This window comes from Crocodylus siamensis, chromosome 3, assembly GCF_052110815.1.
Source record: "Crocodylus siamensis isolate JL-2025a chromosome 3, ASM5211081v1, whole genome shotgun sequence".
NCBI lineage: Eukaryota > Metazoa > Chordata > Crocodylia > Crocodylidae > Crocodylus > Crocodylus siamensis.
The window spans coordinates 82,190,297-82,217,445 of NC_143397.1; the positions used below are offsets into that span (position 1 = coordinate 82,190,297).

The 27,149-nt window shown below is 41.1% G+C and overlaps 1 protein-coding gene across 2 annotated transcripts in view; it reads right to left on the minus strand.

The window, feature by feature from the left end:
* Positions 1-454: 454 nt before the first annotated feature.
* The window catches only part of DAPK1 (death associated protein kinase 1), a 132,303-nt gene continuing 105,608 nt past the window's right edge, over positions 455-27,149 (minus strand). For both annotated transcript variants that reach the window (XM_090038616.1, XM_090038617.1), the window contains exons 19-26: positions 25,468-25,545; positions 22,524-22,746; positions 18,019-18,207; positions 16,205-16,402; positions 9,361-9,499; positions 7,548-7,668; positions 3,959-4,147; positions 455-2,891 (exon numbers count right to left, since the gene is read on the minus strand). In XM_090038616.1, the coding sequence (XP_089894742.1) occupies positions 1,659-2,891; positions 3,959-4,147; positions 7,548-7,668; positions 9,361-9,499; positions 16,205-16,402; positions 18,019-18,207; positions 22,524-22,746; positions 25,468-25,545 (2,370 nt within the window). In that variant the 3' untranslated portion in view covers positions 455-1,658. The remainder of the gene's footprint in view (positions 2,892-3,958; positions 4,148-7,547; positions 7,669-9,360; positions 9,500-16,204; positions 16,403-18,018; positions 18,208-22,523; positions 22,747-25,467; positions 25,546-27,149) is intronic.

Sequence of the window (27,149 nt, forward strand, 5' to 3'; positions counted from 1 at the left end):
GCCAGCTGGAGGAAACTCAGTCATGTTGGGATGCTGCTCTTGATGGCAGACCCACCATTTTCTGTTTTATTCTCTGTATGTGCAGATAAAAGGAAAAGTTGTTTTGCTCTACTCCTCTGGCTTGTTTTTTTAAAAGAAAAAGAAAAGCAGACCTCATCTATTGTATGGAGCCCACAGGTGAGAAAACAGAAATACATTCCCTTCCTCAGAGTTTTAGTTATTTTACAAAATCAGACTGCAAGATGTCCCAAGCCCCACACTCCTACTGCAGTGGGGTTGGAGTGGAGTTGACTGGAAGGTATTCAGAACTTACAGGAACAGCTCAATACCACGACAAGCAAGACTTGCAAGTCTAAAATCAACAACCCCCTGTACAAACATACAAAAGTGACTTTATTTTTGTGGGACAGAAAATGTGAAGGTGATGAGAAATGAAGTAGTAATGAAAAAGATGCAACAAGCAAGAGTTTATTTGTAAAAAATCCTTTAAAATTTTACTACATCTTAAAAGATTAAGGAAAAATAGTATTAATATATATACATACAGTATATATACACACACACGCACACACACACACGCACACACACATTGCACCATTAATTTTACATGCTTTTCCGAACAGAAGAATGGGTCTTGTTCCCTCATATAAGTTTTAAAGTTCTCATTGCAAGAAACTTTGCTTCCTTTTTTAAAATCTTCAAGTAGAGGAAATAAACAAACTAGGATCTAATAGCAGAAAACCATTTGCTATGCACAGACGACAATTGATAGCTATACAATACTACTCTGCAGTATTTAGCATTTTGCATGTGTCTTTGCAAACTCCACAATTCATGTGATCTTTTACCTGAGATGTGTTGAAATAATGAAGCGTGACAGTGGGTAGGTTTCAATAGATTTTCAAATAAATCATGGTCCAATGAAAAACAAAGCTGATTAAGTATTATGTATCAATACCCACCATACTGACGTGAAAACTCTTTGTACAATAATGACTCATTATCAAATGTCTTAAACCACAGAAAAAAACCAGAGGCAAGTGCCACTAGCAAGGACCAGCATGCAGATAGTTTAAGTGAAACAGAGGTAGCGTCTTTTAATTTCAACAGGATCATTCAATTCAACCACACCCTCTTCTGCAAAAGGCACTCACTTTTTCATTTATAAATATGGTGTTAAAGTCAAGCAAACTGGCTGTAAATGTTGTTGGGCTTTCCATCCCCACACCCTACAAATATAAAAGTTAAGTGGAGGACATGATGAAAGGAAGAAACAGGGAGTAAGAAACACACATTTTAGATTAATGTGCAATTTTTTCTCTTTTTAGGAAAACTGAAATGTTTTAAAAAACAGTTAATAGTACATCTTCCAGAAGTTCTCCTTCCAAGTTAAAATGGCAGTATTAAGCAGCAGCACATTGTATATCCAAAACAAGAGTTGTAGAACACTAGAACACCAGCCTTTTAATAGCTAAATAAAAAGCAACAGTTCACAGTTAAAAGTAGAAAGATTATTCACATAAAAAGGTGGTGCTGATGCAGGATAAAAATCCTTCCACACAGAAGCTTATAAATTAATATAGAGAACCTCTATTATACTGTAACTTTTATGCTTTCTGCAGTTTGAAAGAAATAATGTCCATGCAAAACTTCTGTTCTTACCGTGACACTACTGAACTAATTGAATTATAAGATGTCCCACTGTTACAACTCGAAGCATAGGCTTCTTGGCCATTAGCATCTAAACTGATTTTGAATACAGGCGATGCCTTCAATAAAAAGTCTGCTGCATCTCTGCGGCCTAATTCCCTCAGCTTAGACATTAGGATACCTACAGTGCTTTCAGGAGCATTGCTCCATTCCTGCAGAAGGGCATGGACTGGGCTTGGGAAGTCATTATTTGCATTGTACTTTGCAACAAAATCAGGAAGACCCAGGTTCATAGCAAGAAGGCACCAATCCTTGCCCATGGGATCAGGTGGGTCCAAAAGTCTACTTAGTTTTCTCCTTGTAAGAAGATTCAGATCTGAAACATGAATATCCATGCCTAAATTTCCCTGGGAGTAGGCATCAAGACATCCAAAGCACAAGATACTGCTAAAGCTTTCTTTATATCCACCCATGGTGTTGGTCAGTGAAGTCTCTTTTTGGCTTTGCGCCCGAAAAAAGTCTCTAGGCTGGTAGATCATGACTGGTTCATGATGTTCTCTCAGCTGCTGAGGGCTAAGGTAATGTTTCACAGTCAGAAGGCCTGGTAATGTTGTTGCCATTAAATTATCAATGGTACTGCATACAGAATCTAGAAGCAGGCAGCACTTGATCTTCTCTGTTTCCAGTCCTCTAACTTGAACCTCTATGCCCTGACCATGGTTGACTAGTAACACTAAAAGCTCAGCTCCCCGGTTCACAATCTTTGATCCGTTTACCCACAGACGTATATCTGCATCTCCCTCTGTGCTTTGCTGGTGAATCCACCTACAAAGATTCACTTGAACTTTATGAAAAATTCCACAAGGGAATGGGGTGAGGTGTTCCACAGGAACAATTCTTACACCACCATAAATCATGACCTCGTCCTCTTCATCTGTCCAAGACCTGTGAAGATTGTCCGTCTTGATCAGAGCAGGAATATCCACCATTGTTCCACTGCTAAGGTCTCTTGCACAGATATCCATGGCATCTAAAATTTGGATCAGTTCTTCCACATCCACTGTCTGACATCCACTGTCTGATACGAGGCGCTGGATGTCCTCTATTGTATATCGACCTCTATAATGATGTAGGGCTTTTGGGTTCTCCACAGACAGGATTTTTCCGAGGACATTAGAACAGAGCCAGCGAGGATCCAAGAGCACTACATCTTGCACAGTTTCACTCTGCATGATGTTAATCTGTTGGTAAAGAAGAAAGTTACAAATTATCTTATGAAGTAAAGGCAACAGCAGATCTACTCTTTCCATAGGATGCAAGTCCGTAATTACACTACTAATTGCAGAAAGATAACAATGTGGTTACTTCCCTTCATGTACTTTTTATACAGGATCTGGTTTCTTGACTTGCTTTCTTTTGCTGGGAGAATAAGGTTCACAGATTTTTCAGATACTCTTTTAGCAGAAATGTTTTTTTTTTAAATGCACTTCAATTTTCTATGGACAGACAAAAATATTTTGGACTAAACTGCAGTTTCTCCTGCACCCCTCAATTTGCCTGAAATGGCTGAAAATGGGACATCTTTGTCACACTACTTCTACTGCAGCTACCACCAAATGTGCAAGTCAAGTCAAGTTACCATATCCTAAGACCCAAGTTACATACCTGCACTGAACTGTTTAACTCATTTGATTCTATGGCATTTAATCTGTATAGACAGCAAGACAGTAATCCTTGAACCACTGGGTAATCTCTGGGTCGGGGGGAGGGCGGGTAATTCAGGTGTGGGATTTGCCTATACCTCCAATCTCTAAATAGCATAGCTAGGCCAACAATTTTTTTTAGACAAACCAACCTGCAATGACTATTCAATTATTTTTAATCTTACCTTTCAGACTGCAATATCTACACAATATTGTTGGGATAAGGCAGGATGGGAAATCAAATCATAATATCTACTTTAGCGCAGCTTGTTATATGGACTCATTCAAATTTAATTTAATTCACTGTGGCCTTCAAGACAAGGCATTCTGGCTCTCTCTTTCTCTATGTATACACACACTTTCCTTTTTTTTTCCTTCCTCTAAGCAGCAATTTGTTGCATTTTTCATGCAGCATTCGAATACCAGAAACCAGAGTTCACAGATTTTAGTCATTTCAGATTTTCTTCATTGTTTTCAATTAAACAGAATAAAAGGTACAAAGCCTATCCTCTTCTTCCAGATCTTAACTGGATGCCATGCAGAATTTCCAGAAATTGCAAGCAGGTCATCACAAAAAGAAATGCAGTTCAAATAAGAACACCTACTTCTCCTATACTGTGCAACTGCTGGGCAATATGCCGTAGATCTTCTTCACTGGCCAGTGGGTTAAGCTGATCCTGCACATCATATACAAACTGTTGCAATGACATCAACTGGTTGGGCCCATTCATTTTTCTCCAAGAAGGAAGGGTGGAGATTATTTTTTCACACAGGTGAGTCATAGGTGGACACATCTAACAAAAAGCACAGAAAACACCAATTTAGGGACCTACTTCTGATGTGTTGTTAAACACATGGATTATATTTTTCAGAAAGAGCTGCTGTGAACATCCTGTGAACTCCACAAGCACAGAATGCAGGGTTTGACTGTGATGGATCAAAGACCCCTCCAGTACTTTGTTCCCTGGAGAGATGGACATTTCAATTTGCAAGACAATTTAACAACTTTCTAGTCATCATCACAAATAAAAAGACAAGTCTTACAATGTGAGCCCAGTATACCTGTGGGCACATGCTCTACCTAAATCCCCTGATAAGCTTAGATAATATCTTTGAGTGAGTGGTATCAACTGCTTCCATTCATTTGGGGGTTTACTTAGAAACCAAAACAATTTAAAATGATCAACATTTCCTTCTTAATCATTTTAAAAGAAACATCTAGCTAGCTTCATTAAGCTGCAACCCTCCATCCCACTTCTCAGCTGCTAAAAGCCCCAGTAGCTTCTGCCATGACAACTTCTACACTGCAGCTGTGTATCTATATACAAAAATCTACAGCACACAAAGCTGAATGATTGAGGGTAGCATAAAACAGGAAATTTAATACCAAGATAAGCACCAAAGGGACAACAAACATGTAATGCAGTCAGCATATTTTATTCTAGGGCTGTCAATAGCGATTAATGCGTTAATCACTGTTTGCATTCTTTTTTTACCACGTTAATTGTGTGTGTGGTTTTGGAGCCCGTCCCCAGGCTCCGCTCTGCTGCCATCAGTGCTGCCCCTAGGCACCCCCTATGTCTCCCCTAGGCTGCGTGGAATGGCAGGGGGCCCCCTGTGCCTCTGGACAAGCTGCCTGCTGCTCCATCCCATGACCCACACCCTGACCCTGGGGCTCCATTCACCCCAGCCTCTTCCCCACTCCCTCCCTCACCGTGGGGGCCTCAATGTGACCCCCCTTCCCTCCCACAGACTTAGCTGCCAGGCAGTGTGTGTCTATGTGTGTGTGCACACGTCTCTCTGTCACTCCCAAGCCACACCCCACCCCCAGCCCTGCTGCTGCCCCTCACTCCTGAGACACATACCCCATATCCTGCCAAAGTATGTGGGAACCTGCCCCAGGCTCCAAAACCTACACATGCACCCACAGCCCCCCACATCTTTAAAAATTTCCCCCACACACCCCAACCTCCAAACCATACAACATACCTGCATAATTTTGCATAACTTTGATTTTTTCTGCGCATAATTTTGATTTTTTTTGGCTGTGCAATTAAAATTGCGATTAATTGCGACTTTTTTAAATCTCGCAACTAATTGCGATCAAATTGTTTAATTGCTTGACAGCCCTATTTTATTCATATGAAGCCTCCTTTTGAACTGTCCATAGAGATGCTGCACAATTCCTACAGAAGTTAGGGAATATTGCTGTTGGAAAATAAAGTCCCAGACAAAACTTCAGTCAATTTGCCATAGGTCTACGGAACCTTGATTATTTTACCTTGCTCCAACTTGAAAGTAACTTATTTTAGAACATGCATCTAGAAACACTGACACATTCCCAATTAATTTATCTCCAACCAAGCAATAGTATTGCCTTGGCATGCAATGATGCATGTATTATCTCCTTGCACAGTAAATGCATTCTGCAGGCCCTCTCCATGCTCTAAAAATGGTAGAAGCACTCCAAAGGGAACCCTGAAAGAATCCAGTACTATTTAGGAGTGCTTCAAAATGAACTGTCTCTTGTTATAAAAGTATGCTTTATGGACCTTAATTCAGGCTACAAACTTTTCTTAAGAAATATCTCGCCCACTACAATTGCCTTGTATGTGATATTATGCATAACATCTAGCTGTGATATTATAAATAATATAATATTTAAATCACTGAAAGTTATTAATCCTTATCTGAGACAACTTACAGTTTACTAGAGCGGAGCACAGATTAGTAATAGCAAGAGTCAAGGGTTCATATTTACACTGGGAAAATTTACAAAGAATTCCTTTGGTGGAAGTGAACAGATGCTAATGCTAGTGGGAATCTTAGTGTAGCAAATCTTAGAGGCGCTGGTGTCAGAACCCTCCTCTCATCATCATGCCTGTTAAAGCTGCTGTTAGGCTAATTGACACTGTGGTAACAAGTCCAACCTCCTGAGACCTGACTATGTTAAAAAACTCCCACAAGAGCTGACAGCCGCTCAGGGGAATTGGTGTTTGCCAGAATGAAAATTCTTCAGCAGAATTCTCTGTGCAAAGCTGTAGGTTGTCATTTCTGGGATAAAGCAGTCTTGAAACTGCTCTTGATGTTAACTGGAAACCTTATAAGCATTAGCAAGACAAAGTGGCACTGAAGTACTGCTGAAATGTATATTAGAAACTTGTCGTTAATAAAGTGTCCTTCAAAACAACTCAAAGCGTTAAAGAACTTTTTTTGGGAATGATATACACCAAGGTGCTGTGAGACTCAATGCAGAATTAAGGCATTGTACCTTTTAAAGTCACACAAGTGAGAAAAGCATGTCTAAACAGAGGTATTGTCAAATGTTTGAGAAACACAATCTTCTTCCTAACTTACAATTGCCATCTTTGACTATAAGAAATGAAGAGGTTTTACTTCTTCCTGTTTCCATTTCTTTTACTTTTGGCATTTCTCTTACTTTGGGGAGTGCTAGATAAGACTTCCTGGTTCACATGAATTAATATATCACTGATAATACACTGATGGTTAAGTTGCATCTTTAAAAGAAAAAGTAGAGAAGCTGTTTCAGATGTAAAATAATGTAATCATTTCCATTACTTGCAAGGAAAGATTTTTTTGTGGGTAATATCTTTTACTGGATGAACTGCATGACTGGGATAGGCAGACAAGCTTTGAGCCTTAGTTGATATATAATGATCCTTTGAATATAGAAGGGTCTGCAGGTTCACTAGCAACTGAAATGTGTCTGAACAGCTATCAGGGAATGCTCTTCCCTTCAAAAACCCAGACCTCCATGATGTATGGACCCAGAGCCACTTTAATGAAAGCATCCAGTGTCTTGTGTATCAGCGCCCCTGCACTGAAAAATGGTGGTGGAGGGTACTTTAACTAAAACTTGTTGAATGAACTTTAAAGTGTCCCTGCCGCCATTTTTCAGTCCAGGGAGCTAATACACAAGATGCTGGAGTCAACAGACGAGACGTTGGAGTCTTCACCACGCTCTCTGCCACATAATTACCATGCTCCAGCAGAATCAATTAATTAATCAATCATGTCTGCTCTGACTCACTGTAATTACAGTGCATTGGAGCAACTCTGCTGCACATGTATAGGCGCCCCAAGAGTCCTGTTGCAAAAAAACCTCCCCAACATATCCTCAAATTGGAGTTCTAAATGCAGTTGGGCTCTTTGCCATCAGCACACATTACTTACAGAAATGACTTGACTTCTTAACTCTTGCAGGTGATTTCGTAGAAGCTTCATATCTTTAGAGCCAGATGCTCCAGCGTCCAAAACAAATAACTTGTCTGAAATTTGAAGATCATTTCCAAACCTAAGAAACAGCCAGTACATTCATTTATTAATTTATAGTCCTAATCCAAACTTTAAAATTTACGTAACCATATGTTTTATTCAAAATAATTAACATTTTTCCTTTTCCCTTTAAAAATAAAATTAACAGAAAGTGCAAAAAATTAAAGTCTGGTTATTATGAAAGGAGATTTATTAAAAGGAGAATAGTTTCTAATTACTTGTATTTTATTCAAGGTAAACAGAATTGCTAACAGCAGATATCACTCACTTAAAAACAACAAATAAAACCCTAGGGAAAAAAAGTGTTCCCGAGATAAGAGGTACTTGGATCAGAACAAAGGGATTGCAGGTAATGGAAAATATACATTTTGTTATAAATATGAGGTCATCCTACTTGGTAGTTTTTATTTAAAATAGCTTGGATATTGGTTTAATACAGACAACTTTTTCCATTACCCTCACACCGTTTAATATTTGCTAACATTACTTCTCCCTTTTTGCAAGCATAGCAATGAGATACATTTATTGGTTGCAACTCCAAGAGTTGCACCCAGGTACCCAATCACTGCTTATTTTCAGTAGAGCAGGATATTGTGCTAAACGTTATAATAGAACTGTAAAGTGTGGCTTGCAAGAAAGTATCCCCTTATGAACTTATTGTGAATGTTGTTTATTCTACTTTCTAAGACAAAGGCCATTGACAGACATTCATTTAAAAGTTGCGATGAGATGTAATCCACGATCCCCAAAAAGTAATATTTTGGGGGCTGGCTTCCTTTTTGTGACACCATTAATTGCCTGAATGTATGACTGGGTTACTATTTAATACAGGCTACCCTCACTCAGTGCTCTTAATTGGTTCCTGAAAAAAAATGAGCATTGAGCAAAACGAGTGTTAAGCGAAACCAAAAGTTTTTGATGACCCAAGATGGTGACTGTGAGTGTTATAACGAAACTTGTTGAGCGCTAAGTGGAATCAAGTATCCATTTCAAATGAGTGTTATAGTGAAAGCAAATGAGTGTTATAGCGCTAAGCAAAACAGCATAAAGCAGGGGTTGCCTGTACATGAACAACAGACAAATTGGTGTCTCAAGTGTAACATCTGCTGGGGTCTAATTTGGGAAAACAGTTAAATGCTGCCTTTTCATTCCCTCCAAGACTTCACAATGGATGTCAGTAGACCTTTCCAAATACAGTGATTCACTTCTTTCACACTCTAGGCTCATATCATCTATACTGCCATAGAACCCTTTAGAATATATAAAATCCACACAATCAATACTTTAAAAAAATTATTGTGCATCTTAACTACAATTTAAGGTAAAGACTAAAATTCTGCTGTTAACTCATTTAATCATTTCCATGCAGTACAACTGCACTGAAGTCATCTACTTTTCTGACGCTGTTACAATACTATGGAACTAGTGTATAAGCCAATCTGCTAGTACTGGTATTTGGGGCATATTCTAATCCCAGCAGTGTAAAAGTTACTGAGAAAAGGCGATTTGCTCATTTTGAGCACCAAGTGTTCCACTTTTACAATGAAAATATCTAGGTCACTTATAACATAGAATAGCTCTAAAGCATCAGTTTTATTTATGCATGTACCACTTAATATTAATTCCAACAATACCTCTTAACTTGACAGCAAGCCTTAGTATTTCTCATCCAGATATTGTATTTAAAAAACTACAGGTCTCCTTTTCTCACCTATTTCTGATTTCTTTCAATAGCGACATATCTTTGTCATAGCCAAACTCTCCTCCAACAGGGCGTGGAAGGTTCACAATGTCAGCATGGGTGGCCACCAGAACAACACGCAATGGATTTTTCAGCCTCCCACCGTATGCTACATGAGAAAGAAAAATACACACCCAGAATGAAGAGATGTCAGGAAGAGTGTACTCTTATTGTAACCACTGGAGCAGAGATGAATTTTATGCTCCTGACGTACTAGTTGCTTGTGAAAATGCATTGGCCAACTTCACGAGCAACCTGTCATGCTTCTGTGTATCTTAGGCTGATATGATCTTGCTTATAGTCCATTAGATAGCCTAGATGAATGCTTGGCCAATTTTGAAAAATGTTAAAATTGCTATAATGTTTCATTTTTTTTTAAAAAAAATCAGGATAAATTATTGTTACTAAGTAAGACCATCTATGAATCGTCTATTAACTACATACTGTAAAACTGGTTAGGAAAAAATTATTTAAGTCAATAATAGTAGCTTCTTGCATGGGTCCCTGATAATATTTTGGATGGTCTTCAGTACCACAGAAACATCTTATCAACAAAACACAGACAATCTACAACATTCATACAGTAGTATGAATGCTACTGTACAGTACTTACACAAACACTGAACTCTCAACTTAGGTGAGAGTTAAGTAGGAAAGCCTGGGAAACCATGAAAAAAATGAGAAAGAGAAAGATACAAATGGCATATGAATGAAATGACAGTACAGAACACACATTTAAACAGCCTGTTCTCGACTATATTTCTTGGGGGACACACACACACACACACACAAAAAATCTGCCAAATTTAAAAGTCACCAGGTCCACTACAGTTTCACTCCATCCTTACTCTGGTTTAACTTTAATCAACTTCAGTGGAAAGTTAATAATCCAGTAAAGACTGAATAAGATCAACAAAACCGGATCCATTATGCACAAAAATCATTTATGGCTACAAATTAAAAGTTAGTATTCAGTAACTCTATAACCTTTAAAAGGAACACATAAAAAACATAGAGCTACCAAACTTTTTCCTGGGTTTTTATGAAGGACTGAACGGAGATACCATATTTACTTGAATCTAAGATGATGCTTTTCTCTCCAATCGACACAGTGGTGGGGGGCGGGTGGGCGAGGAGCTCATCTTACATTTGAGTGCTGGTGATCCCATGGCACCCATCTGCAAGTGCAGAGCAGGGAAAGCACAGGGTTTACCTGGAGTGCTTTGGGACACACCTAGGCACTCAGGGCCATTATCCTGCAGAATCAGGTCTCTGAAGTCCTGAGAGTACCTGCTTGGGATGGCTGGAGAGCATGGTCATCTCAGGGCTGCTTGTGCTCTCACCTACCGAGAAAAGAGTTGCCTACTACAAAAACGTGGCACAAACTGTTACTAAGAATTGTCACGCATTTGGGGTGTAACAAGGGGCAGGGATATCTGTTTGTTTGCAGCCTAAGGATTTTCAGCAATGGATAAGTTGCATAATTACTGGTTATAGTTCAATGACAGCTTTTTACATGTAGTGCTAATTATTTTGGAAGAAAGATGGACTTTCTCAAGTTTGCAAAGAGTTTACTGGGAGCAAGAGGAGGAAGGGGAAGAGGAACCAGAAGCCAGGCACCAGATCCTACTCAGGAAGGTGAGCGAGCCAGGACTGTACGTATGGCTCGCTGAGTGTTTGTTTTATGGCTGTATGTTTGGGTGTGTGCTCTGAGCAGCTGGGATTGCTGCTAGCTGGGCGATTGCTGCCTACCTCTGACAAAAGCCCTAACAAGGGGGGAGCCAATCCAGGCCCAAACAGGTATGCAAGACTACTCTGAGCGACCAGGGAGCAAGCAAACAGTGCAATTGCTCTCCCCTTTGAAGGGAACCTTTCAAGTAAGCTCTTTCTTTAATGAAGAGTAACTAGCCTACGCATATTTAGTGTAAGTAGATAAAACTGAACACTTAGACCAATACTTAAGCCCCTTGTTTGAGTGAAGTCCAGAGTAAAAAGGAGTTCACTACGCAGTTTGCCTGGATAACCTCTCACCCTCCTTCACTTTAAGCTTGATGAGAGGAAGCAGGTTAGCAGGGGAAAGGGAAACTTTTGGAACCAAGGAGCAGTGAACAGGCCAAAGTACAGGGAAGTTTGCTAGAAAACGTGTGCTTAGAAAGAAAGGCGGTGGATTAAGAGACCCACAGAAATGGCTAGAGGCCCTTTTAATATCAGAGCCACTGCCACCTCTTCCTCTCCTTGCACCTGTGAGGTGTCTGTCCAGGCAGGACCACTCACTATAAAGGATTCCACTCTGGTCCTGGTTTGGTGCTATGGAGGCTGTGGCTTGCACGTTCCTTGCAGAGACAGCCAGGTGGAGGAGTGCCTGTGCTGTGAGTGGTGCCTTCTGGTAGCGTCTGTAGGAAGTATGCAAGAGCTACAGAAGGTGGCGGCAAGACTCCAAAGCATCCTTGGCTGTGAGGACTTCATTGATTAGACGCTGGAGAAGACCTCTAAGACTATGGAGGAAGGGCTGCCTGAGGCAGCACTAAAGAAAAAGGTCATGGACTCCCAGGAAGGTGGAAAGCTGGAAGCTTGTGACTTCTGGCAGCAAGCACAAGTCTTCATCTCCATCTTCAGCAGTTTGCCTGGAGAACACATATGAAACCCCGTCAGAGGAGGAGCAAGAGCCTATTCTGCTGATAGAAGAGGTCAAGCCAGGCATCCACAAGGTGGGGAGGACTGAGGACAGTGCCACTAAGAGGAAGTGACAAGTACTGGTGGCTGGAGACTCTTCTGTGGGGGATGCTGGCCTGACCCGTCGTCATGGGAGGTCTGCCGCTTTCCCAAAGCCCAGATTCAGGATGTCGTAGAACAATTACTGAAACTCATCTGGTCCCCCCAACTACTACATCATAGTGCTCATCCATGTGGGCAACAATGATACTGCCAGGGGTGACTGAACAGATCAAGAGTGACTACAAAGCTCTGAGGAGGACAGAAGCTCAGGTGGTGTTCTCATTCATCCTTCTGGTCAAAGGGAAGGGCCTGGGCAGGAGTGGATACATCCTGCTGATCAATGCACAGCTGCACAGAAAGTGCCACCAGCAGGGCTTTGGTTTCTTCAACCATGGGATGTTGTTCCAAGAAGGATTGCTAGGAAGAGAAAGGATCCACCTGACAAAGAGAGGGAAGGAACATCTTCACAGACAAGCTTGCTAACCTAGTAAGGAAGATTTAAACTATGTTTGCCAGGGGATAGAGACCAAAGCCCTGAGGTAAGTGGGGAAAGCATATAGCCTGGAGGAAGCACAAGTATGATGTGGCAACAAGATTCCCATCTTTCCCGCGAAAACGGGCCAATTGGCTAGTTACATCAGGTGTCTGTACACAAATACATGGAGCCAGGGAAAAAAGCAGGAAGAACTGGAAGTCTTCACACAGTCACAGGATTATGATGCGATTGGAATAACAAGACTTGCTGGGATAGCTTGCATGACTGGAGCACTGTCATGAATGGGTACAAATTGTTCAGGAAGGACAGGCAAGAGAGAAGAGGAGGAAGTTGTGCTTTATGTAAAAGAGCTGTATGATTGCTCAGCGCTCCAGTATGAAAATGGAGATAGGTCTGTTGAAAGTCTCTTAAGAGTCAGAGGGGAGAGCAACAAGGGTGATGTCAAGGTGGGTGTCTGCTGTAGACCACCAAACCAGGGATGGGATGAGGCTCTCTTTCAACAGCTACCAGAAGTTTCCCAGTCACCGGCCCTGGTTCTCATGGGGGATTTCAATCACCTTGACATCTCAGCAGCACGTACAGGCAATCCAGGAAGTTTTTGGAGTGTGTTGGGGACAACTTCCAGTGCAAGTGCTGGAGAGGCCAATTAGGGGGCTGTGCTCTTCTTGACCTGCTGCTCAGAAATAGGGAAGAATTGGTATGAATGTAGAAGTGGATGGCAACTTGGACAGCAGTGACCATGAGATGATTGAGTTCAGGATCCTGAGGAAAGGAAGGATGGAGAGCAGCAGAGTAAGGACCCTGGACTTCAGAAAGCAGACTTCTGACTCACTCAGGGAACTGATAGGATCCCCTGGGAGGCCAGTCTGAGGGGAAAAGAAGTCCAGGAAGCTGGTTGTATTTTAAAGAAACTTTACTGAGGTCACAGGAACAAACCATCCCAATGCATAGGAAGACTAGCAAGTATGGCAGAAGTCCACCTTGGCTTAGCAGGGAACTCTTCAGGGAGCCAAACACAAAAATGGAAGCTTACAAGAAATGGAACTTGGACAAACAACTATGAAGGAGTATAAGAGCATTGCTTGGGCATGCAGGGATGAAATCAAGAAGGCCAAAGTGTAATTGGAGTTACAGCTAGCAAGGGACATTAAGGGTAACAAGAAGGAGTTTCTATAAGCATGTCAGCAACATGAGGAAGATCAGGGAAAGTGTGGGTCCCTTACTGAATGGGGGAGGCAACCTAGTGACAAATAATGCAGAAAAGGCTGAAGTACTCAATGCCTTTTTTACCTCAGTCTTCATGGACCAAGTCAGCTTCCAGACTACTGCACCTGGCAGCCCAGTTTGGGAAAAGGTGAGCAGCCCTACAGCAGTGAAAGAACAGGTTAGGGGCTATTTAGAGAAGCTGGACATGTGTAATTCCATGGGCTGGATGCAACACACCCAAGGGTGTTGAGGGACTTGGCTGATGTGACTGCAGAGCCGCTGGCCATTATCTTTGAAAAAGAGGTCCCTCAACTGGAGAAGGGCAAATATATGTGTCTTTAAGAAAGGGAAGGAGGATCCAGGGAACCAGAGTCAGCCTCACCTCAGTCCACAGAAAAATCATGGGGCAGGTCCTCAAGGAATCCATTTCTAAGCACTTGGAGAAGAAGCAGGCAATTAGCAACAATCAGCACGGAGTCACCAAGGGCAAGTCATGCCTGACCAACCCGATTGCCTCTCTGCGGCTGCAGAGACAGCAGTGGACATGCTGCATACCTTGACTTTAAACAAGGCTTTTGATAGGGTCTCCCACAACATTCTTGCAAGCAACCTAACAAAGTCTAGACTGGATGAACAGACTGGAAGGTGGATAGAAAAGTGGCTGGATCATTACAGCTCAAAGGGTAGTAATCAGTGGCTTGTTGTCTAGTTGGCAGTCTAGTTTGTCCACCAGTCCCCCACTACAAAAAGGATGCGGACAAATTAAAGAGAGTCCAGTGGAGGGCAACAAAACGGCTAGATGGCTAAGGCACATTATTTATGAGGAGAGGCTGAGGGAACTGGGCTTATTTAGTCTGGAGACAAGAAGACTGAGAGGGGATTTAATAGCAGCATTCAACTACCTGAAAGGTGGTTCCAGAGAGGATGGAGCTCAACTGTTCTCAGTGGTGGCAGATGACAGAACAATGGGCTCAAGTTGAAGCATGGGAAGTTTAGGTTAGATACTAGGAAAAACTCTCACCAGGAGGGTAGTATCTCACTGGAACAGGTTACCCAAAGAGGTTGTGGAATCTCCATTCTTGGAGGTTTTTAAGATTTGGCTACACAAAGCCCTGGCTGGAACGGCCTAGTTGGGGATGGTCCTGCTCCGAGCAGGGTGTTGGACTAGGTGACTTCTTGAGGTTAATTTTCTATGATTCTAAGTTTAGTTCCTGGCATGGCTGAATCAAACTTTTTTGTTAACAGAATGAATGAAATACTTGATTCATGTTTTGACTGGGGAAAATACCAAAGTGTGAACTTCAGTTTCAATATTGAATTTTCTGCAAATTCTTGAACTTTTACTGTCTGAACTTCTTGTATATTGTTTCTTATAATAATTAACCTTGTTTTAACCCTAAATGGAAATGAACAGCCCCTTAGATGCCTGAAGTGGAGGAAGCAAAACCAATGAAGGCTGGCATTTGTTTTGTGCATATTTCCTGGTAGAAAGAATGTAGAGATTTTAACTTGGAATGGATACTTTGATATCCCTGGCCTGATGATTCCACAGTAGCTTTATTATTCAACAGGTGTTCTTCCCCATGTAGATCTAGCAGCCTATGATAGAGTTCTGGCTGATAAAGCCAAGACAGATCTGTGAGGGTTGTGTTTTCTAAACAGTAAGGGCCTGTGAACATATGTTTCATTGCAATAAAAGCTACATTAATTATCTTAAAATAAGTGAATTTAAAAAAAGGGAGGATTAAATCAATTGGTTTGAATCTCAACTAACTCACTCCAAGCTACATGTGCAATGGAAACATTAGATAGTTGATGCTGTTTAGAAACCAAACAAAATTTGATCAGGTGGTCAAGGGACATTTACTAAAAGCATTGGACTCCATTTACACTGATGCACAAACAAGTTGAGAAAACAAAATTTCAAACCCAAACACAGCTGTAGCTGAACAGGTCTGGACAGAACATGCAGAGCTTTAAAAAAATGTGATTCACATTTAGTTGGGGTTGAATTTAAAAACGGAATTTAAGGTTGTCTTCAAACTTTTTTTAAAAGGTCTAGGGCATCTGGAACTTCTACTGAGATAATGAGTGTGTCAAATAACTTACTCGACAAGAAAAATCCAAGCTAAGCTGCTATGGAGAAATCAGGAAACCATGGTACCGAAGTACCAGGGTAACTTCAGTGAGTCAAAATAGTATATAAAGCCCTAGCAAGGCTCTCTGTTCTACGGTGGCCTACTACCTTAGCAGGAGAATTGTATTTAAAAGTTGATTGTAATATGATACAGATGAACTAAGACAGGACAGGACTCACTGTGTAGATTTTACAGAGAATCAAGTATCAAGTTTTTTCTTTCCCCCACTGAAAATGTATAAACACGGAGTGTAACATACCTATAGGCTCCTCAACTGGAACTAGCGATTTCAGGAAACTGAGCCAAAAGGTCACTTGGTTTAGCTGGATTTCATAAGGTTCCTCAAGACTGAAAAGCACTATGTGAATTGCAGTAGGATCATTTGCAGCAAAATAATCATAACAGCAGAAATATACAGGGTTCCCAGAGAATTCCCACACACTGAAATCACCAACTCCTATAAAAAAGGACAGATATAAAATAGGTAAACCACCAGATATAAACCCTTCATCCACAATGGCAGAAGATGTTGGAGATGTCATATGGGCTATATGGGACACATTCTCTCTCTGAATGCTGGGATTGGTAGGGGAGAAAAGTTATGCAATAAAGGGAAACAAAACAACTGAAGGGTTTTTAAAGAAGCTCAAGCACGGACTCTTCTGTTTACACCTGGAGACAATCCTTTTCTAGGGCTGACAGGAGGTAGCCGTATGTAAATGTCATAAATCCTGTGCACTACCAATTAAATTGGTCCTGGCCTTCTACAGAAGCGATAGATATTAAACCTCTCAGGCAACAAAACCTAGCAGTAAACAACTGGAGAAACACAGCCTCCTGTTCCTTCTCTTACCTCTGGAAATAAAACTGAACATTTCTCAGATTACTGTTTTTCTGATGTATAACAGTGAGCATCAAAAACACTGAAAAGGTTATTCAGAAAACAATCCTTTTTGGTTTATATAAGTGAAACTATTGATATTGTATTGCTAAGAGGAAGATAGAGTAGGCTTTGAGAATCACAGTTGTATATGAGCATTTTAAACAACACAGGTACTGTTGCACTGTTTTCCTGACATCTGTTTCTACTGTCTATGTTAGTTTCTTACATTCTCTCACACTGAGTCACCCCTAGTCTTCCCTACTGAAGCTGAAGGCATACCCACTTGAATTATTTTTAGTTAGCAAATTTTGATTAAAAAACTAGAAGCCTTAATTGTGCAGTGAAATTTTTCAACAGAATTGTCACTTCTCATTTTCAGAGGGGTTTGCCTATTCAAACAGTACAGTTGGGACATGTTAATGAGAACTATTCAGAATTCACGATGTGTAGTTTTCAGTTATGCCAAGACATGTGCAAATAGAGATGTCTGATATCCAATCCTGTTAAATGACTGTACTAAAACGGCGCATTATTTTGGAACAAAACCAAATGTTGACTTCGTATTGGTTTCTCAGGATGCAAGGCAATAATATCTCAAAGATATGCTTGTGTGCATGCTAGGTAAGTATCCTCTCATCTCAAAGAGAAAAGGTTGGTTATTCCCCCCACAGCCTTGAAAGAACTGATATGGGAATTAAAATATTACCTTTATTCAGAGTTTCATTTGAGAGGATTGTACCATCTACTATAGGGCAAAAAGATAAAAGAGGATGACCTCTCAGCTATAAACTCTTTTGGTCAAGTCCAGTGACTACTCATTCATAAGGTATTTGACATGGCTATGATTGCATACATATAATAATTTCTGGTCCAAAACAAAACTTTTGTCCCGAGTTTCAATCTAAAGCCCATCACCCCTTAACGAAAAAAAAAGCTCAAGAGACGCATGCTCATTCACTCATCTTATGCTTCTGATGTATTCAATTTAATTGCATGGGTTTTATACAAGTTTTCTATAGTTTAATAAAATAAAAAATAATCTATAACAAATGTATGCAACTTAAAAAATGAAGCATGTGGAACTACTAGACATGTTCAGTGTAATGCCAATTATAATATTTAAAAACAATACATAATATCCAACAACATGTTGGATAGAATTAATCATGATAATGCAGTACATTCATTACCATTCAAGTAGGCATTTTGAACATCAATAGCCTTGGTAGACTGGTCATCTGCTGAGCAGTGCGAGTGGTGAGATGGTGAAACAAATGCTTCTAACATCCCTTTGGTCAGGCCTGGCTCAAACATCATGCTCCGACTTCTCACACTAACATTTTCACAACCAGGATAAAGATTTGTGATGCTCACTGAAACTGGGCCATGAAAGAAAAGGAAAAAAAAGGAGATTACCAGGCATGAAGAGGTTACAACCAGATGATTCCAAAATGAATGTGCTGGGCATGAAATTTTCATTATCATCCTCATCATTATTATTACTATTTATTCCCCTACCAGAGGCACCCAGGACACCAGTAGCTAGGTGGAATTCGCTTCCTTTAGGATTTAAAAAGGAGCTCCTGGCAACCAGAAAATACCTGTCTCTGGAACCAATTCAGCACTTTGGCAAAATGGCTCTGAGTTGCCTCATTAGACATAAAAGGCCTTAGAAGGGGATGAGAGAGCTGAGGGAAGAGAGCAAAAGAAAGAATGCATACACACAAGAGATACAGAAGGAGAGAGGAAGAAAAATACTGAGAAAAAAAATGAAAAACATAATTCACCTGAGCTTTTCCTCATTTTCTCTCTCTGCTGATATTACCCTACATGTGAAGAGAGAACACTTCCAGGTCTCCCCCCCAAGAAACTGGTGGACAATTTCCAAATTGCTCAGTTTCAAGAGTATCCATGGGACGGGCAAATACTTCACATTTTTTACATTAACCAGAGATATCACACACAAGATTATTCTGAGTAGAGAAACAGCAAAATACTAGGGTTGGCATGTAGACTGTTAACATTTCAAAGAAATACAGGTGCAGTGGAAATACTGGACCAAGGAAAACACAATTCTGGAGTGAAAGCGTTCAATAGTTGAGGCTTGTCTAGTGACAAAAGTGTCTACTGGAACAAAAGTGCTACAATTTTATAGGATATGCATATAAATATATCATCAGCACATACATGTTGTACACATGTATAGCTATTCAACTGATAAACTAAATCAGCATAATCTTATTCTGATAAGTACATCTCACAGTAGCTAGCAGATAAACTGAAAGGGGAAGGAAAACTTAGTTAACAGTGAGCCCCATCTAGTGGAGAAAGGAAAGAATTCCTTCTGCATTATATGGAGGGCTGGGTTATGCAAACCATTAAAAAAACCCAAACAAACACATCAGCAATATAAATCTCCCCCTACATTTGCCCCTCTAATATATTAGTTAGTTCTTCATATTGATATACGTTAAACACTTGATAAATCAAAACCTCTGAACTACATACGCAGAGTTAACCACAAAACATTATGCAATGTATGACTTATACTAGCTTAAAATGTCCATCTGTTCAGGTTATTTGTCATACCTAAAGCAAGCAGTGGTATTGGGTTTTATTTTATATTTTTCAGAATGCTCTTCGTCTAAAAGTTTAAAGCAAACACTAAAGTGCTACAAAGACAGAGCATATATTGTGATATCATACTTTCATTTTAATGTTACAGATTTAGATTTGATCCACCTAATCAGCAGGGATCCTGGTTTTCTCTGTTTAATAATCATAAATTCTCCAATTAAAACCCCCAAAATTCACGATCAAAATGAAACACCATTATACATACACAGGTATCAGTTGAACACAATATTTACATTTACAATTTTAAAGCAATTTGGAAGCCTACCAGTGCATCAATTACAACAGTAAAATAAATTCTAAATCCCTATAAACTTTGGTGTTTGATCTTGGGTTTTCTTATGATGGAAAAATCTGAGCTTCCCCTGCCCCCTTTGCTCACCAGGACACAGGTCCAGTTGTCCCCACTCACTACTTTGTGGTGCTGAGCAGCCCTGATATGCCAATGCCCTCCCCATGCCATTTGCCCCTCAATCCCAATCCACAGTCCCTCAGACCTGCTGGTGCCCCTCACTCCCCATCCACAGCCCCTTGCCCCCAAGTCTTGCTGGAGGGCCCCCCAAAGGCCAAGGCTATGGGGCCAGGGACCTAGGTCTGCAGACCCCTGCCCCTAGCAGCAGCATCTGAGCCCCAGCTGCCACCCATGGGAGAAGGTGGCTGCTGCAGCCCCGCTGGGGAGTGGAGCCCGGCTACCCCTCCACCATAGGCAGCACAGTCGGAGGAACCCGTGAGGGGGGCAAGTGAGGGCTGCCTGCTGCAGGCTTGGGCTCCCCACCCTGCTACCCTCCCTTTGGGACCTCAGTGGCCCAGTGGATGGGACCCGGTGCAGCAGGGCAGAGTGAGGCTGAGTGTAGAAGCTCAGTATCACCACCAGGAGTCCTGTGCTGCCATGGAGAGGCACCCTGTGCCCCCCTGGCAGCTGTGAAGGTGGCAGTGTGGGGTTTTGCCTCCTGCTGCTGCTGGGCAGGCAGGGGACACCTTGCCATGGCAGTGTAGGGCTTGCAGCAGTGGCACTGAACTTCCCCTCCTGGCCCTGCTCTATGCTGCCGTGCCAGGTCCTGCCTGCTGGACTGCAGAGGCCCTGAGGGGAGGGCAGCAGGGCAGGCAGGCTGAGCCCAAGGCAGACAGGCTGAGCCCAGAGCAGGCAGCCTGTACCTGCCGCCCATTCACAAATTTGGAGGGCATGTGCTTTGCCTGGGAGTGCGCACAGCAGTGGGGAGCCAGTCCCCTCCGCCCCATCCTGCTCCCTGCTGGGTCCCTGTGGCCGTGCATTCCAGACCCGGGCCCCAAGCCCCTGCACTGCCCTGGCTGGGCAGCAGCCCTAGCCCTGCCCAACTTCCTCCCTCCCTACAGAGGCCTCAATTCCTCCCCCCCAGCCCCCTGACTTACCTGTGGGAGCTGCTCTCCAGGCTGTCTGGGGGTCATGTGCATGCATATATGCACATGGCACACCCTGCCTGACTGCCCTTTTCCTGCTCCTCTCAGCCCCTTGCAGGCTGAAACTTTGTCAGCCTGCAAGGGGAAACCCTCCTTAACCCACATTTTTCTCCTTTAAAAAGGAGAAAATCTGGGTTTTTCTCTTTAAAAAGAGGAAATCCACAGTTTACCATATTTTTCCATTCTGAATGAAAATCCAGATCCCTTCTAATCAGGAAAAGTATAGACCTGGTCTTCAGTTACTGAAAATTTGAGGGTTTTTTTATTTTATGCTGTGCTGTAATATATATTCCTATAAGGCAGGGATTGGCAACCTACAGCCCACAGACTGGTTCTGCCTGTAAAGAGACTGGATCTGGCTCTCAGCAGCTCAGGAAGTTACAGCATGCTCCAGCCATGGCAGCAGAAGTGGCATCTCTGGGGTCCTAGTGCCTACTTCTCTACAGCCTCTGCTAATCTCTGGAGGCTGTAAGGGGTGGAGGAGAAAGCTGGCGGCAGGTCCTGGGTTGCTAAAAGCAGCCTACAATGGCAAAGAAGTTGCCGATCCCTGCTTTAAAGGGGTCAAATATACATTTACCTAATATGAGTTGCAGCTGCTGTAAGAACCATAAATTTCAGTTTTATGACTGTATTATTGCACATGTAAAATGCCAAGCTTCTTTGAACTCTTTCTTTTGAGAGTGAAAGAGCGACATAAGGGCAGATATATGACCCTGCAGCTGCATAGTCATATTCATCGTTCGTTTGAGAGAGTCCTTTGCATTCAACTTAAAATGCTCATGTTTGAGTTTTAGTCCTACAGTCCACCTTGGAAATAACTTTGTAGAAGTTATGTTATCTGCCGTATACTGCTTTGAAACCTTCACTTCAGCAATAAGCTAATTTTATCCACATAATGTAGATGCATCTGGAAGTGTATGTGTATTTAGGTGACAAATGCATAAGGTCATATATGCATCTGAGCCTCATCTTGGTTTTGTTCTGAATGTCTTGCCATTCAGTTTAATATTAACAATATCAGGTATCTGATCCCAGAACCTCTGGCTCATGCAATGGGTAAAGGTTATTCTTAACACTATAAAATTTCTTCTGGGATATGTAGTGTAAAAATGATTTTCCTTTATCTCATGCAGTTACAGGCCACTATTTTTCAAGTTGTTTCTTACCACTTCCTACCTGAATACAGGTGCTTTTGAGAGAGACTGCACTGTTTAGGATAGGAAACACACAGTACCATCCAAATGTAAACATAAGGCAAGTAACTGCATTTTGCCTAACTGGAAAATTGGCTGGGACACTGAGATTTAACACCATTACTTACTTACAAACAAATCTAAGAGTACTTGTGATCGGTTGTCAGGTACCCCATCTGATCACCACAAACCTCCCATAATGTAAGATAACAGAAGTCCTTTTTTTGTTAATCTTACACTTCAGATTCATAATTGATCTTACACTATCAATTCAAAATTCTTCTGCTTTGGTTTTCTGTACAGGCATATTAATGCTATACTTTTATGGTTCAAGCTAACACTGGTTCATTTAGAGTTATAAGCATAAAATCAAGATAAAACTCCATTAAGATAAAATGTTGAAATACAAAATCAGAAGCTTTAAACAATACCTGATGGTTTGGTAGACAAAGGTGATGGTGGGAATCTGGTCGAGTTAGTCGAGGAAAGCCTTGGTCTACGTCTTCTAAAAAAGCTCCTAATTAGACCACACTTGAGAGATTCCACAAGAGTAGTTTTCCCAGATCCAGAGTGTCCAAACAGCTTAAGTTTTATTCTTGGCTGTGGGTTTTGAGTAGGTCTAAGCTGCTGGATAAAAAGCCCTCTGTGCGTATCCTAACATTCAAAAGAATAAAAATATTGCAATAAAAACTCCAAGGGTTGAATTGAGTTTAGGCATGATTTGAAATACAACAGATGTGTCTATTTTAGTGGTCGACTGCAAAATAACCTGACACTACTGCATAGTAGTGTCGCGTAGAAGAAAACATGATGTGACGCTACTGAGGAGCAGTATTAAGCTACTGCAGAGGAGCGTCACAAAAAGGTGTTTGCCGGCACTACTGCAATAACTTGAGTTACTGCGCATTTATTTAGTACTTTGTTTTTATAAGTACTAAATAAATGAACAGTAACCACTGCACAGTACTGTGTCGTGTAGATGTGGGCACTGTCTAGTACGTGAGGCCTATTATATTTGCTACCCTTAAAACAGGAAAAAATAAAAAGAATATATCTGTTCAGCATTTGTGATGGCTTGTTCCATCACAAATAAAATTAAAAATGAAAACATTTAATCATTTTCTTCCCAATAAAATTGGGAGAAGATTTGGAACAGTTTCTAAATTGCGTATTTCCGATTACACTGCTGATCAATATTAACAAATGTTAAGTACTATGGAAGCAAATTCTTAAATACCTCCTTCTATCAAAATAAAATAACTCTCATTATTCTTTTTCTAGCATGGAAAGCGATGAATCAATATTTCACTGTGTCGTTCTGCTACAAAGTGTGGGGGTAACTGGTAAACAGGGAAAAAACCAAGGAGATGAAACACTACATTTTATTCCTGCTGTACCAAAACAAGTTCTAGGGACTAGCATTACAAATTGCAAATGTATTATGTGAGCAAAGGAAATTAAAAAAGTTAGAACATAATTTAGGATTTACAAGTTAACAGTTCTAGGACTGAACCAATGCCAATTAACAGAAGCTCTGATTCCACTCAATTTTTGGTATACCATCAGTACAATGGATTAATTTTAGAGGTGTGAGTGCTGTGAAAGAAGAAACCAACATTCCTTCCCTGGGGTCTGCTAATTATCCTTTTCTCTTCGTCCCAGCTGGAGCAGGGAGCATCCCAGACAAAGCTGTTCTGCAGCTCTCCTCTTCCCTTCAATTTGAACTCCCCCTTGTAAGACTCCAAACCCGACAGCTGAGCACAAGACTGAACAAGGGACTGCATAGCCTTTGAACAGTGGCTCTTTAGGGATGTTGGGACAGAGACAGCAGAAAGGTGCAGGGGAAAAAGGAAGGTTTTCCTTCCACCCTTATCACCAGTTGGGAAGGTGGGAGGAGAGGGAGGAAAGATGGATAGCTGTCACAGTTTATGTATGCCCCATCAAATGTGTATGCAATTAAAAAACGTAAAGCAATTAAAAAAAAGATATCCAAATCTCAAGGAAAGAGATATTCAAATTAGATGCAGTGTCTCAGCTGAGAAAAGCAACACAAGTATCATCAGATCCAATTTCTGTCCCTCTCAATCTGATAACTACTTATTGGAGGAGGACCTATATTTGCAGTTCAGAAAACACCTCTCCTGGGGCCTGGGGGGGTCCTGGTAGAGGGGCTGATCTGGTCCCTGCTCAGGAAAATGGAGGCAAAGAAATTGTTAAATAGGTTAGCTTTGTCGTCTGATGTGACGACCAGATTTCCTAGTGTGTCCTGCAGAGGCCCCATGTTACCCGGTACCTTCTTTTTGCCCTCATGTATTTAAAAAAGAGCTTCTTGCTGTCCTTGATCCAGGAAGCTAGTCCCAGTTCCATCTCCGCCTTGGCCATCCTGACTGCCCCCCTGCAACCCCGAGCAACCGAGGTGTAGTCTTCCCTGGTGATGGCCCCTCCCTTCCATTGGGTGTATGCCTCCCTTCTAGGTTTTAGTTTAAATTTGGATTTATTCCACAATTAGACTATGCCAATTAGAAATAGATATGGACAAAAAAGATAATACATACATCAGTTTCCTGACTTAAATGTTTCACTTTACAAACGTAGAACTGAACATACTTTATGCTCTCTTAAAATAAGCTCTTGAATTCATTAATACAAGACATAAGACATCATTTAGTTTAGCAGGATTAAAAATGGACCAAAGACTTACAGGAATAATGAGAAAATGTTACAATTATGTGACATGGAAGTAAAAATATCTGGATGAGGAGATGTATGCCCCCGTACTTCAGAACATTAGTCAACCACTAAGAATATATATGAAAAAAATCCCTTCCAGGCAAGTTTATTCCTTAATTGCCAATATCTTTTCTTTCCTGGAAGCAGCTGGAGCTGTTACCTGTCAGAGATAGGATTCCAGGTCAAGAGGCACATATGGTCTGATCTTTGGCAATTTTTGTTAATATTTGTATAGAATTAGAGATCTCACTTCATTATGAGAAAATTTATTATCTTAATTAGATAAAAGTGGGCACATCTACACGTGTATCCCACTGCACAGTACCCACTGGTACTGCAGTCCCGGTGGCGCATGGGTCATTTCCGACCTTACTGTGCAGTACTGGCAGCGTCACGGTTAGTGCCTGCCGATGCTACATCACCTTAGCTTGTCGCTACGGTGACAGCATCTTGCGCAGACGCACCCAGTGAGAGCAACAGCGCTGGAGTGAGAACTTATACAACACTTAGGTTTTGATTATTTTGTGAATGCCTCATTTTCTCAGTTTCTGTGACTAGAAAGCTCCTTAATATTTTAAAAACAAACAAACGGCACAGGACAAAGTAAAGTCTCATTTATACAAAGCGTCAGTCATGAGTTCCTACCTTTTTGAGCCTCGCAAGCAGACTGGCTACATGTTCATGCTGCTCTGTTCTCGCAAGATCTTCTGCTGTTTTCCCATCCTGTTAAAGATAAGTTATTAGATGCAAGGATTTTTCTTTTGTCTGCAGTGAAACACTGTGTGTAGAGGGGATCAGTACTGCTCAAGGCAACCACAGAATAATTGCTGTCAGAGGCAAGTGGATTAGAAAAGAACCAGCAAGGGATTACCCCCAACTGGAGTTACTATTTTGTTTAATCATCCAAAAGCAACAAGATAAAATGCACAAGAGAATTCCTGTTGCAAATTGGTATCCTGATGTTAGAGTAACAAAATGCTTTGGATTCAGAGGTGTAGAACAATTCCAGGACTCCCCTCTAAATATCCTTCCTATCCAATTAAAAGCATAGGATGCTGGTCATTTCTAGACATCACCTACTAAAACCTGATATTAGTGTTTCAAAACATCAGCATATTTATTAAGACAAAAAGTAAGTGATTAATGTTTATGAATAGGTTAAAAAAAAAAAAGGGACAATAATGAATTAGTTACTGGACAAAGATTTTCGAGAACCAAAAATAATGTGCTTTATGATTTAAAAAGCTTCAACAACTTTAAAAAGAAGGCGAAAAACTGTTTTCAGTGTTTTACCCTTGACAATTAATTACCAAGGCTTCATAGATCAGCAATCTAATATGAAATGAGCCGACAAAAAATGCTTACTTCCTTTACTCTTAGGATTACATCAATGCTACTGCTTTGTGTTGCATGGTACTTTGATGGTGAAACAACTTTTCATTTACAATGATTTTTATCCTTTTTATTTTTGTAGACAGAGGACAGGTGTGCTGTATTTACATAAAAACTGCTGGCAAAGTTAAGCCTGTTTTTCAGATTTCTCTGTTTTTATTGCTGCTCAGTTTTTAAAGCCAAGACTGCACAGTCATAAGAAGCACCTGAGGGTTTTATGCAATCCATAATGTCATTCCTAAGTGTGAAATAAATGTCCTTGCTTGCAAAAACTCAAAGGTCCACTTAAGAGACATTTTCTGTTGCCTATAAAATCTGGTATGTTGACTACAACCCTATTAGCTTTGAACAAAGATGCTAAAGATTCAACACCAGTAAGGTAGCACTAGCAGCAAAAAAGCAAAATTGTACCTGACAATAGGAATCAAGTCAATTTAAAACCAATACCTCTTCTTCAAGCAAATAATTAGCTTTAATTTTATCCAAAAATTTTGGCAATGTCAATGGTTCTCATTTCCTTTCCTTGACCATAACCTTTCTACAACATCCCTTCTTCTCTCCCCTGACCATATTACTTATGGGTCTTCCATTTGACAGGCAGGATGGTCTAGTGGGTTCAATTCCTGTCTGTCAAAACGTGTAACTAGAGAAGCAGCTTCTGCAAGCCACTCAAATGGGGTGATAAAGCCATATTCAGCTCAAGCAACTGGAGTTTGATGCTCACAACTTAGTTCTCCAATGTACTGGGCGGGGTGGGGATGGGAACAGAAGAAACAACCTTTCAAGCAGACATGCCACAAATTAACCTCCTGCCCCCTCCAAGCGTCACTCTAATCCCCTTCTCCTGCCTGATCTGCTGCTCTGCTTTCTGCTCCTGGACAATCTGCTGCTGTGCTGCCTACCCCCACACCCTATTTGTTGTGTGCCACACAGAG